This window comes from Podarcis gaigeae (genome assembly GCF_964106915.1).
Source record: "Podarcis gaigeae genome assembly, chromosome: 6".
In the NCBI taxonomy this organism is placed as follows: Eukaryota; Metazoa; Chordata; class Lepidosauria; order Squamata; family Lacertidae; genus Podarcis; species Podarcis gaigeae.
In genome coordinates this window covers 56,198,383-56,209,739 of record NC_139682.1, presented here as the reverse complement: position 1 = coordinate 56,209,739, position 11,357 = coordinate 56,198,383, and the positions used below count along the sequence as shown (strand labels likewise).

General features: G+C 41.9%; 1 protein-coding gene across 1 annotated transcript; it reads right to left on the bottom strand.

Moving 5' to 3' along the window:
• Positions 1 to 345: 345 nt before the first annotated feature.
• Positions 346 to 9,746, bottom strand: GPX7 (glutathione peroxidase 7). The gene is made up of 3 exons (XM_083742693.1): positions 9,476 to 9,746; positions 4,059 to 4,320; positions 346 to 2,183 (listed from the first exon to the last, which is right to left on the bottom strand). Exons 1-3 carry the CDS (start codon positions 9,716 to 9,718, stop codon positions 2,020 to 2,022), a joined length of 669 nt encoding a protein of 222 aa, XP_083598819.1. The 5' UTR covers positions 9,719 to 9,746; the 3' UTR covers positions 346 to 2,019.
• Positions 9,747 to 11,357: the final 1,611 nt, after the last annotated feature.

Below are 11,357 nucleotides of genomic sequence, written 5' to 3'. Positions count from 1 at the left end.
CAAAAATGTAAAATTGTAAAATAGCAGGGTCCACTGACAAAGGGTTCCTGACAAGTAATTCAGTTATAGAAGAGAGTAGGCAGGTTGCAAATTTGTCTTTCACCAATTTGGGTACCCTCTATAATATTTTGTGGAGGGAGTAAGGGAGGAGTGTCCAAAGTATTAATCAGCAGGATCAATGAATAATGGTCACTTTCAACTCTGTTACTAGGCAACAAGTTATTATGAGCCAAGATATTATGAAAAAACTTGGTCTCTCTCTTCAAGGTGCTTGATTCTTTTAAGATTCTAATGGATCACATTCAAGCAAACTGTGTGTAATGTATGGAAGTTCGCAAACATCTGTTAAAATGATGTAGGAATCTCCTTTTATTCTGGTTCAGTCAACAAAAATTCTCCATTCCTTTCACCAGTGGTTATAAACTGACATATGTACTTCCTTTTCTGAGTCAAGTCACTTAATTCCAACAACACGGATTACAACTGAAGGAAATCTATGGATGCTTCCAGACAACAACAAAAATATTTTTAAAGCCCTATGTGAGGTCTAATTCACTGTTTGAGCATTACCTAGTTTCTATCCCATGGGAAGCCAACTTGGAGGCCTCCAGATGTTGTGAACTTCAATTCCCATCAGTCACAGCTAGCATGACTAATGGTGAGGGATGAGGCAAACTGTAGGCCTCAACATTCAGCTGCTACCAGGTTGGTTACCTGTTCAATGTGAAGGGGAAGGCAGCTCTTTCAGTGGCACCTACCCATCCCATGCTGAATCTGGAGAAACTTGGTGAAACTCACCACCCTTTCTAAGCCTCCCTGTGTAAGTGGGGTGAAAGCCTTAAGTTGTTCTCAGATGTAGATGTGCACAGCTGAGAAAGCTTTTCCCAACATCTGCAAAGTTTCTGTTTCACCAGGCTTCTCAAGGCAAGCTGCAAAGATGATTGAAATCTTTTGTCAGTTTCAGTAATGATTTTTTTAAGGGTAGATGCCTCTGGAACTTGAGAGGGCCAGAAAGGTAGGAAACCAAAAACACATGCCATCAAGAACATCACCAACCACACCTCTGCTCTAACAATGCTACATTTCAGTTCACACCTAAGAGGACTTTGCGGCAATTGAAAGGAAGTTGCTTATTATTATTATTTTTAAAAAATCACAATAAATCAGCACATGCAAAGTGCTGAATGACAACAGACAGAACACAAGAATGCAACAGTTTGGGATTAATGGGTCCAAATGTTTCCTTCCATTCACAAAAGGGACTTTGGTCCAATAGGGGCTCCTGCTAACAGGGTTCTTGTCCTCCAACTATAGCCCCCCAACACTCTCTTCCATTCTGTTTGAGCGGTTCCGACAATCCTCTCGAACAGGTTTTTAAAATAATAATAATAATAATTGGCAGGAAAAATCTCATTTTAATTGAATAGAACTACAGTCACAGGATTCTTAGATCCATCCTAGTGTATGCATTCTCAGGGATAAATGAATGTGACTGGTGTGAGTGCGTATACAGATAGTGTCAATGTGCTCTTGTTTCCCAGCATAAAAACTGCATCTTAAAACAACATGCAGGTTAAGATCTATTATACCTGTTCTGGGTTGCATATCATAAATGCCCTTGATGAACAAGTTCATGATAGAGTAGCTATTAGTAATATTTCTCTAGGAAATCCTAGAGTGCTGAGGTTATTTGCCTACAGAGAGATCCTAATTGGTTCTTCACCTCACCACAATCAATAAGTGACTTGAAATGGGAAATAAACCCCAGACCTTTGGTGTGTTTCCCCTGAGAAGAGAACCAGTTCCTTCTGGGTTGAATAATGGATTGAATGCAAGACCAAAAAATAAAATACAGTATTGGAGGATGGAGCTAACTCATGTTGATGGAATTCATATTGACAATTTTTTTAAATTACATTTTCTTTTAGGAATGAAAAGAGTGAAAATAATGGTCCAAATGATAATCAGAGGTTAAAGAATTAGTGGGGTGTGTGGGTGTGGGTATGGGTATGGGTGTAATCACAGTTCATCTTTTTTCTTCAGGATGATATTCCTCACAAGTTCAGTGATGTGAGGTTTTATTTCCTCAATAGTGACAGTAGAGTCCCAAGCCTTGACCGTTTTCCCATTTGGATCTACAAGGTATTTCCAGAAATTCCAGGTTGGCTCCTCACCAGTGGAATCTACATAGGAAGGGGAAATGACATATCATTTGATTATTATTCAGTTATAAAGAAAAAAGATACTAATGATGGATTTGATTGTCAAAATCAATGCAGAAGTTAAGCAAAACAAAAATGTAGGCTAAGCAAAATCTTAGGAAAAACTATGGGCACACCACACTTTTAAAGAACATCCAATCTACTTTCTTCTTATTATTATTATGTATACTGCTCTATACCCGTAGGTCACAGGGCAGTTCACAACATAAAATTACTATATATGTAAAAAACACAAAATACATACATAAAAATACGAACAAAAACAAATCAATAATCCCCTCTTCCACAAACACATTTAAAAGGGCATCGTGTCAATCAGCCAAAGGCATGGTTAAAAGGGAATGTCTTCGCCTGGCAGATGATGGTATATAATCAAGGTGCCAGCTGAACCCCCCTAGAGAGAGCAATCCACAAATGGGGAGCTGCTGCAGAAAAGGCCCATTCTTGTGTTGCCACCCTCTGGACTTCTCATGCAGGAGGCACATGAAGAACGGCCCCAGAATATGATTTCAGGGTCCAGGTAGGTTTATATGGCGAGAGGCGGTCCTTAAGGTATTGTGGTTGTAAGCCATTTAAGGCTTTCTAGGTCAAAACCAGCACTTTGAATTAGCCCTGGAAACTAATTGGCAGCCAGTGCAGTTGAGCCAAGATCAGTGTAATGTGATCAAACTGTCTTGCCCCTGTGAGCATGTGATTTAAATCACATGGCTTCCAAAGCACATGATCCAACATCTTCAACAAACAGTAGTTCCCAGGATTATTTGAGGGAAATCATGGATATGTATTAAATGTATGGTGTTGATCTGCTATAAGGGCTTATCCACCCTTCCTCTTGTATTGCTGCTTTCCCCCAGAGAAAACGTTGTGGGACACAATGCTGAGGTTTAGTATTTTTATCCTTAATGCCCCAAACTTTATTTTCATTGACAGCTTCTGCGAATAATCAGGAGCTGGAGCATGCAAACCCTTTCTCTGGGTACAAACTATCAGCCTTCTTCTAGGGAATCTCTGGGTTTCTCTCATCCTGCTTTTTGTTGAGCTGAAGAGATCACTTAGCAATTCTTACAAGGGCTCCTTTCAGTCATTCTGCTTCTGGTAGAAGGCTAGAGGCAGGATGAGTTTCCTCATCTTATAACTCTCATTTTTGTAGGGGCGCTTTCAGACTGTCGCTATTCTTGGGTGAGATTCAGTCACATACCAACCAATTCAGGTTGCTCAGTTATAGTTGATTGGGAAGTCCTGTGCAATAAATCCACTTCCCCAAATGATTGGACTTTTTTGCAGTAAGGAAAGTGATGGGGAAAGTGTGGGATGCACTGTTGTCTAACCCCCCTGTATATAAATCAGGATAAATGTTCAATAAACAGTTGTTCATCCGGACACAGTCCAGGAGGCATAAGCTCCAACTGTTGCTTACATTCAAAAGACTGCACAAACAATATCTGGAAAAGTTTAAGTGGAACCTTCAGAGGAAGCCATCTACACTTTTCCAGGAACACACATCTGTGATTTGAATGTTTTTGTACTACTTTGATTTGAAGGCCAAGGCAACTAAACCTCAACTGAATTCCTGTCATTCATATTGAGTTCCTGGGGGATAGAAAAAAGAAGATAGAACATAATCACAACAGATGCTCTAGAAAGAGATTGCCTTTTCACCATTTAACCTTGACTGAATTGAAGAACTAGCCCTTACACCTTGTTGAATATTGCCAACCTCCCTGCCGCTCCCCCCCCCCCATCTGAAATGGCACCGCTCGCTATCATAAATCATCTACGACTTTGGGGGCAAAGCAGATTCAATGTCAGCTGCTTTAGAGTGCCTGCTGTACTCACCAATTAAATATTTGAAGGCTGGATTTGCCCCGGTGCCCTTGACTGCTATCTTGCTGAACATGGGAAAGGTGACTCCATATGTTTTCCTGGCAAAACTCTCAATTTCTTTGTTGGTGCCTGGTTCTTGAAGTCCAAATTGATTACAAGGGAATGCCAGCACGTTAAAATGATATGAGCCAAGTTCTCTCTGCAGCTGTTGAAGGGCTTTGTAGTGGCTGTCTGTATAGCCACACTCACTTGCAACATTGACAACTAAGGCCACCTAAAGGGAAAATAACAATGAGGAGACATATTATTTAATTCACTTATTAGATAGCTAGCTAGACAGATTATAGATATAGATCCCTGCATTTTTAAAAACCCAGGGCAATTCATAGTACTATAAATACATTCTCACTAAAATTCAAACATTAAAATACAGCAACCAACATTTGCAACAATGCCCACAGTAAGCCAGACCCAGCTACAGACTTGGCATTAATGACCAGATAATGCCCAGGTAAACAAATGAACCTTCAGCAGGCATTGAAGACTCATCCCTGTTGATGCTTGCTTTGCTTCAGAGGGGAGGTGATTCCATAAGCTGGGTGCCACAACAGATAAGGCCCTCTCCCAGATTGCTGCAATATTGATTTCAGCAGGAGAGCCTCTGCAGATCTCAGTGAACAGGTAGGTGCTTCACATAACCTGGCCTTGGCCTCCATGAATTTATTTAATCCTCTTTTAAAGCCATCAGAGTTGGTGGCTATGGCTACCTCTTGTAGGAACGAATTTCATAGTCTGATTACATGCTGCATAAAGAAGTGCTTTTTTGTTTGTTTGTCCTACAACATTCCACTTCATTCGATGTCCACGAATTATAGTGTTATGAGAGAGGGAGATAAACCTTTGTTGATCAACGTTCTCCACGTTGTGCATAATTTTATAAATATCTGTCATGCCATTTCTTGCTTTCCTTTTTTTTAAACTAAAAACTCCAAAATGCTGCAAGCTTTCTTCACAGGGGGCTCACTCTATTCCCTTGGTCATTTTGCTTGTCCTTTTCTGAACCTTTTCAAACTCTACATATCCTTTTTAAGGTGAGGTGGCCAGAACTGAACACAGTATTCCAAACGCTGTTGCACCATAGATTTATAGAACAGCATTAATACACCAGCAGTTTATTTTTAATTTCTTTCCTAACGATCCCCAGCAGAGAGTTTGCCTTTTCCACAGCTACTGCACACTGGGTCAACATCTTCACTGAGCCATCTACTACAACCCCAGAGAGGTCACTCAGTACAGTGGTACCTCAGGTTAAGTACTTAATTCATTCCGGAGGTCCGTACTTAACCTGAAACTGTTCTTAACCTGAGGTACCACTTTAGCTAATGGGGCCTCCTGCTGCTGCCACGCCGCCGGAGCATGATTTCTGGTCTCATCCTGAAGCAAAGTTCTTAACCTGAAGCACTATTTCTGGATTAGCGGAGTCTGTAACCAGAAGCGTATATAACCTGTAGCGTATGTAATCCGAGGTACCACTGTAATGATTTTGTTGACTGCCTGATACATATTGTTAGACTACAGCAACAACTACAACCCCAGCCCTATCTGCAGAAAATTCCCCATAGAGCATTCAGAAATTCCATGGATTCCATACATCTCTGGGGGCAGACCATTCTAATGGGTCCCTACCCTTGTAGGAGAATACTCCTGCTCTGGGACCAAACCTCACCAGGAAATGGTCTGAGAAGGACAACGGAATTTCTCCAGCCCTCCTTTTCCAGACCTATCTCTTTCATCTCCTGGGGCAAGAGGTATATTGAAGACATGCCCTGCTCTATGCATCAGGTCAATGACAAATAGAGACAGTTTCATGGTTGTTATGGAGGCCATGAAGTCCCAAGCAGGCCCACTTAAGGCGGCCTTGGCACAAATGTATGAGTTAATTAGCAGTAATGTAGTTGCACATTTTGAAGTGCAGGTCATCATGACACAGATTTCCCTCTATTTTCAATGTTCTAAAGAGGAAGGCATTAGCAGACTTAGGAACTGCCACATTTTTCCGAAGTATAAAATATATTTAAGGGGGGAGAGAAAAAACTAAAATAGACCAAAAAGTATCCTCAGTGGACATGGAATGATGGCTGACTATTGGAATGGGAGAATAGAAAATTGGATGAAGATTCATGAACTGGACTGGAGTACTCAGCAGTGCGAAATCTTGTTGCAGGACTCGTGTATGCGTGTGCGCACATGTGTGCAAGTAATATTCTCTCTCTGTGTGTCTCTCTCTCACACACGCACACTTATTTTCTCGTTCAGGCGACCAGTGTGACATTGATAAATGTACTATTTACAATGAGATGTAGTTTTATCTCTGAAGCTAAGCAAATCTAGATCTGAACAGGAGCTGAATTGAAAACTTCCTGAGAGTCCCATGTATGCAGATATCAGGTTCTTGGAGAGATCCACCTAGATACTTTGCTCCTTCATTGCCCCCCTGGTGTCCCCCCCCCCCGGTGCCGCCCTTGTTGTGACCCATGACTTCTTTGCAATAACTGCTTTTTACTCTCAGTGTGATGCAATTTATTTATCTGCATGATATCAGGCCTCTTTGTTCTCTTTTAAAACTCATTAAAAATTCCAGAGCTTTTCAGCCTAGCTTTGCTATCCCCAGACTGGGAGCATCTCTTCACAAAGGGCAGAGGGAGGGAATCTGTGGCCCTGCACATGTTGGACTCCAATTCCCATAAGCCTAATCAATAGTCAATGGCTGGAGATGATGAGAGGGGACATCCATAGGGCTACAGGCTCCACATCCATCACAGAGTTAGTTAGGAATGGCCTGCCAATATGAAGCCTATAGTTGTTGCTATTGGCATTTACATCCCAACTTTCCTCCAAGGACAGGCATAGGCAAACTCTAGCCTTCCAGATGTTTGGGACTACAATTCCCCTCACCCCAGCTGACAGGACCAGTCGTCAGGAATGATGGGAATTGTAGTCCCAAACATTTGGAGGGTCGGAGTTTGCCTATGCCTGTCCAAGGAGCTCAAGGTAGCGTACTACATGGTTTTCTTCTTCCATGTTTTATCCTCATAAAACTCTGTGAGGTAGGCTGAGAGACTGTGATTGGCCCTGTGAGCTTCATGGGTGAGTGGGGATTTGAACCCTGGTCTCCCAAGGGCCTAGTCCAACACTCAAACCACTACACCACACTGGCTCTAGGCTTGTCAGTGAAGTCTGTGTCCAGATGGCCACAATATATCATAGCTTTCTAGGATCTGGGTACGGCCGACTACAATGCTGGACTAGGAGCATGAGAATGTTTTGTCTGGACATGCTCGTAAGGGCAGTGTGAACGCATAAACACTCTTGAGCCACAAACAGGACTGACTTTGTCAACACTACATTTAAAAAATCCTGCCAGGTATTTTCAATAGTTTTTCTATAACAAGCTCTCTTGTGTATTTGCTTCCTTGGGTTGGGGGGTGGATAAGGGATATATAGTTTCTGAACACATTGTGGGCAGTGTCTGAATGCAAGTGTGGGAGTGAGTTTTGCAGAAACGCAATGTCCAATGCAAAGCACTCTGTCCCTAGAGGATACATTTCCAGTTCAAATTAGCAGTGTCTTTATTTGTTATGCTGAACAATGTATTGTATATGCATCCAGGGCAGAAAGGGAAATTCCAAGTTTTTCTCTGGGAGATGGATTGATTCTGTCCCTTAGAGCTCAGATTCTCAGAGCCCTAGGAGTTAGAGGGAGTTTCCAGCGGGATAATTCTTTGCAGTTTCCATAATTTCCAGCATTAGTTTGTCCATTTAATTGAAAATTACCCATTTAGAGGAAAATCGGGTAATTAAAAAAAACCTGTTACCAACAATCAATTTGTGATACCTCAGTAACCAATATGCAAGATTAAATCCGTCTGGAAGCACCCTAAATTCAGGATGTAATGGACCTTTTCTAGCTTCTGACAGCAGGTAAGAGCAAAAGCAATTATCTGCTGACATACTTAGAATATCATAATTACTGTGAATCAAGTTTGCCATCTAGTGTCCACTGTAAGCACCTCATACTTTGCTCTTTCAGAAATGTCCAAGGGTGTATGGGTGTAGAAAATAGGGAGCAATAGCTATGTGAGGATGAAACTGAAGCAATTAATTTGTATGTAGTACCAGTTGTTTATACCCAGAAAAGGGAAGAATTATACCTAAATAAAATAGTTCCAAGTTGTCAGAACATTGATGGCCATATGTTCTGACCACCTAAAGTGTTTCAGCATAGACAGAGGTGGGAAAGAGGGAAGTCTGGAGGAAATGATTTAGCTAACCTAGTCTAGTGCTCTTCAGATGTTTTGGACCACAATTCCCATCATCCCTAGCCAACAGAGCCTGACTGTGGTTGATAGTTGTTCAAACCATCCGGAGGGCACCAGATTGGCAAAGGGTGAACTACAGCCTGCTGTCTTGGAGAGTGTTAGAACAGGTGTTGTTTTTTTTTAAGTTAAGTATTGCAGAAAAAGATAGGCTTTTCAGCTTCCATTGCAGTTTTTTTTTTTTTTTAATAATCTGCAAATATACATTACTGCTTATGTTAAGCAGCACATTTCAAGAATATGAATTTAAGGGTTGAATCTAACGTGTATCATACTCAGAGTAGCCCCACCTAAATTAATGGGCATGACTAACTTAGCGTCATTAATTTCAGCGGGTTTATTCTGAGTAGAACCTAGTTCAGACCTTTAGAAAAAGAACATATATAGCATCTTTAATATCTGTAACAGATAAATTAAGTGCCTCTTCTTCAAGTAATCCTCCGCATCACATAACACCAATGTTAAAATTTAAAAGAGCAGCGGTAGTTTGACAGGATTATAAAATGTCAAATTAGATGTTTCCTGTTGAATCCCTCTGTAGCACTGGGCCTCTCCCGCCCACCGTTTTTTCTCCCACCCAGTTAAACAAAATGAAGTTTTCTTAAGAAGGCAGCGAACATATTGCAATGACAATCTGTAACTATTTTTAAAAGAGAGGAGGGAAACCCGCATGGATCCCGATGATGGTGCTTCAACAAGTGGCATCGCCAGAAAATAACGTGGGCGCTGCGATTCCGAGTGAATGAAAGGCGTCTTGCCTGCCTGCCACGTATACGCGGAATACTGTGGGGGGAAGGAGCATCTCATGCAAGAACAAGCAGAAAAGGGACCTGACTGCAGCAAACTTCTTTCTGGTGCTTTAATAGAGATTATAGCAGAGACGTGGGCGCCAATCCGCAGGCAACGCGCCCCAAACGAGACCGTTCCCAAACCGGTCAGGCCAGTTAAAATATGCATTCTCTCCCCCCACACCGTCCGTCATGCAGGCATGCCGATGAGACTCGCTGGTTAGCTGGGGCAGCAGCAGCAGAGGCAGCTCTCCTTGCAAACTTACCGAGCCTCTATATTTGTCCAGGGAAACTAGCTTGCCCCTGATGTTCACCACTTTATAGGAGTAAAAACTGTCCTCTTTCTGTTCGGTGGCGGAAAATGCTAAGAAGAGCAACGCTCCTATGACGAGCAGCATGGCTAAGGGGATAAGAAAAACTTTGGGGAAGGAGGGATCCGCTTTGTGCTCTACACTGCCCTCAGGGTCTAACATACTGCACACAAGCCCGGCACTGACGTCCTCCACCATCGCAAAGCACAGCCGGAAAGAAGCGTCGCCTGCTGCAAAAAGAAATTGCAACAGTTTTTCCTATTTCCGTGTAAAAGCAATCCACATCTTCTCTCTCTCTCTCTCTCTCTCTCTCTCTCTCTCTCTCTCTCTCTCTCTCTCTCTCTCTCTCTTTTTTCCCCCAAGGGAATCTCCTAAACAGTTTATTAGTGATCTCGCCTATCAAATGCCTGATTTGAGATTTGCAGTTCACGCTTTTCGTTTTGCAAAGGGCTCTAAGGCTAATAGTCTCTTTTCAGACTAAAAAACCCCCAAAAAAACTCCAGACTAGTACAGTAATCTTTCTGGCCTTTTATACAAGACTGATACAATCTCTACACATAAATCCAATAAATCAAATATGCATTTTAAGTGAACCATAAAATACCAAGCTAGAGAAAAAAGCTGTCATCATTATCCAGTTTGAGATGTATATTTGCAAGTTGTTTTGACCATGACTGATGATTGGGGTGACCAGGAAGCACAGGTGTCTCTTGCTTCCGCTCCATGAGGCCACTACATCCAGCAGTGAAGAAGCCCTTTAGCACCACCAAGGGCATGGGCGTAGCTAGGGGGTGCAGGGAGGGGCAAATGCCCCCCCAATCAAGTAAATAAGTAAAAATACTTAACTAACTGACCAACTGTGTCACAGATAACTTGGTTCTGCCGCCCCACCCCCACCCCAACATAAAGCTTGCCACCTCCTAAAATAAATCCTGGCTACGCCCATGACTGAGGGTATTGCTTTTCTGCATTTAGCAGGAGGTAAAAATAAAATGGAAAGTTTCCTATCCACTTCCCTTTTTGCAAAAAGTCTGATTCCAAGAGGAAGAGGGTTTTTTATGCAAGAGCTTCAAATCAGCTTAAATTGTGTAACCTGAACCTGCCAGTAAGTGATTGGATCTCAGCAAGCAACAGTCTGGAAACAGCATTTGATCCTTGGACAGAAGCTGTCCTTGTATCCAGGATCACTGGGATTTCCTGTTCTATCCACATTCATGTTCCATCTACATCTAAAACCACTCTTAGTTTTATAAATGAAGCAGGCAGAATAATTATGTGTAAGCAGGATTTATTTATTGCAATATTGATATGACTTTTATATGTATTTTTTCAACTCCTAAAGCAGTTTGCAATAATAAAATACAATATACAATATATTTTGGAAAGTTCACCATGCATTTGGACACCTCTTAAAGATATTGTAACCAAATTCTGCATCATGGTTCCTGAGATCAAGCAGTAAGTTTTCATCTATGTTTGGACACAACTGAGCACCATTTGAATAAAGATGGCAGACTGAACCTTTCAAAATAACTGATTTTAATCACTGCTTTTTAACAACTGCTTTCAAAACTGCACTGATTTTTGGGGGGTGGGGTTAGAATTCCCTGTTTCTTTCTTGTTTTCTTTAAAAATAAAATGAAAGAGTGAGAATGTAGTGGAGTCACTGACCATGATAAATCCCAGTGGTGCAGTGAGAGAACGTTGGACTTGAAGGAGAGCTGAGCTCACATTTATTTACAGTGGTACCTCTGGTTGTGAACGGGATCCATTCCGGAGGCCCGCTCGCAACATGAAAAGAGCGCAACCCTCAGTGGCGCATCTGTGCACACGCGGG

What these genes read in the sequence shown, in the direction of transcription:
- GPX7 (XM_083742693.1), bottom strand. Translation starts at nt 9,718, where the DNA reads ATGGTGGAGGACGTCAGTGCCGGGCTTGTGTGCAGTATGTTAGACCCT. An exon ending in TGGACAAATATAGAGGCTCG is followed by an intron (nt 4,321 to 9,475) that starts GTAAGTTTGCAA and finishes TTTTCCCTTTAG; the next exon opens with GTGGCCTTAGTTGTCAATGT. An exon ending in AGCCTTCAAATATTTAATTG is followed by an intron (nt 2,184 to 4,058) that starts GTGAGTACAGCA and finishes CTTCCTATGTAG; the next exon opens with ATTCCACTGGTGAGGAGCCA.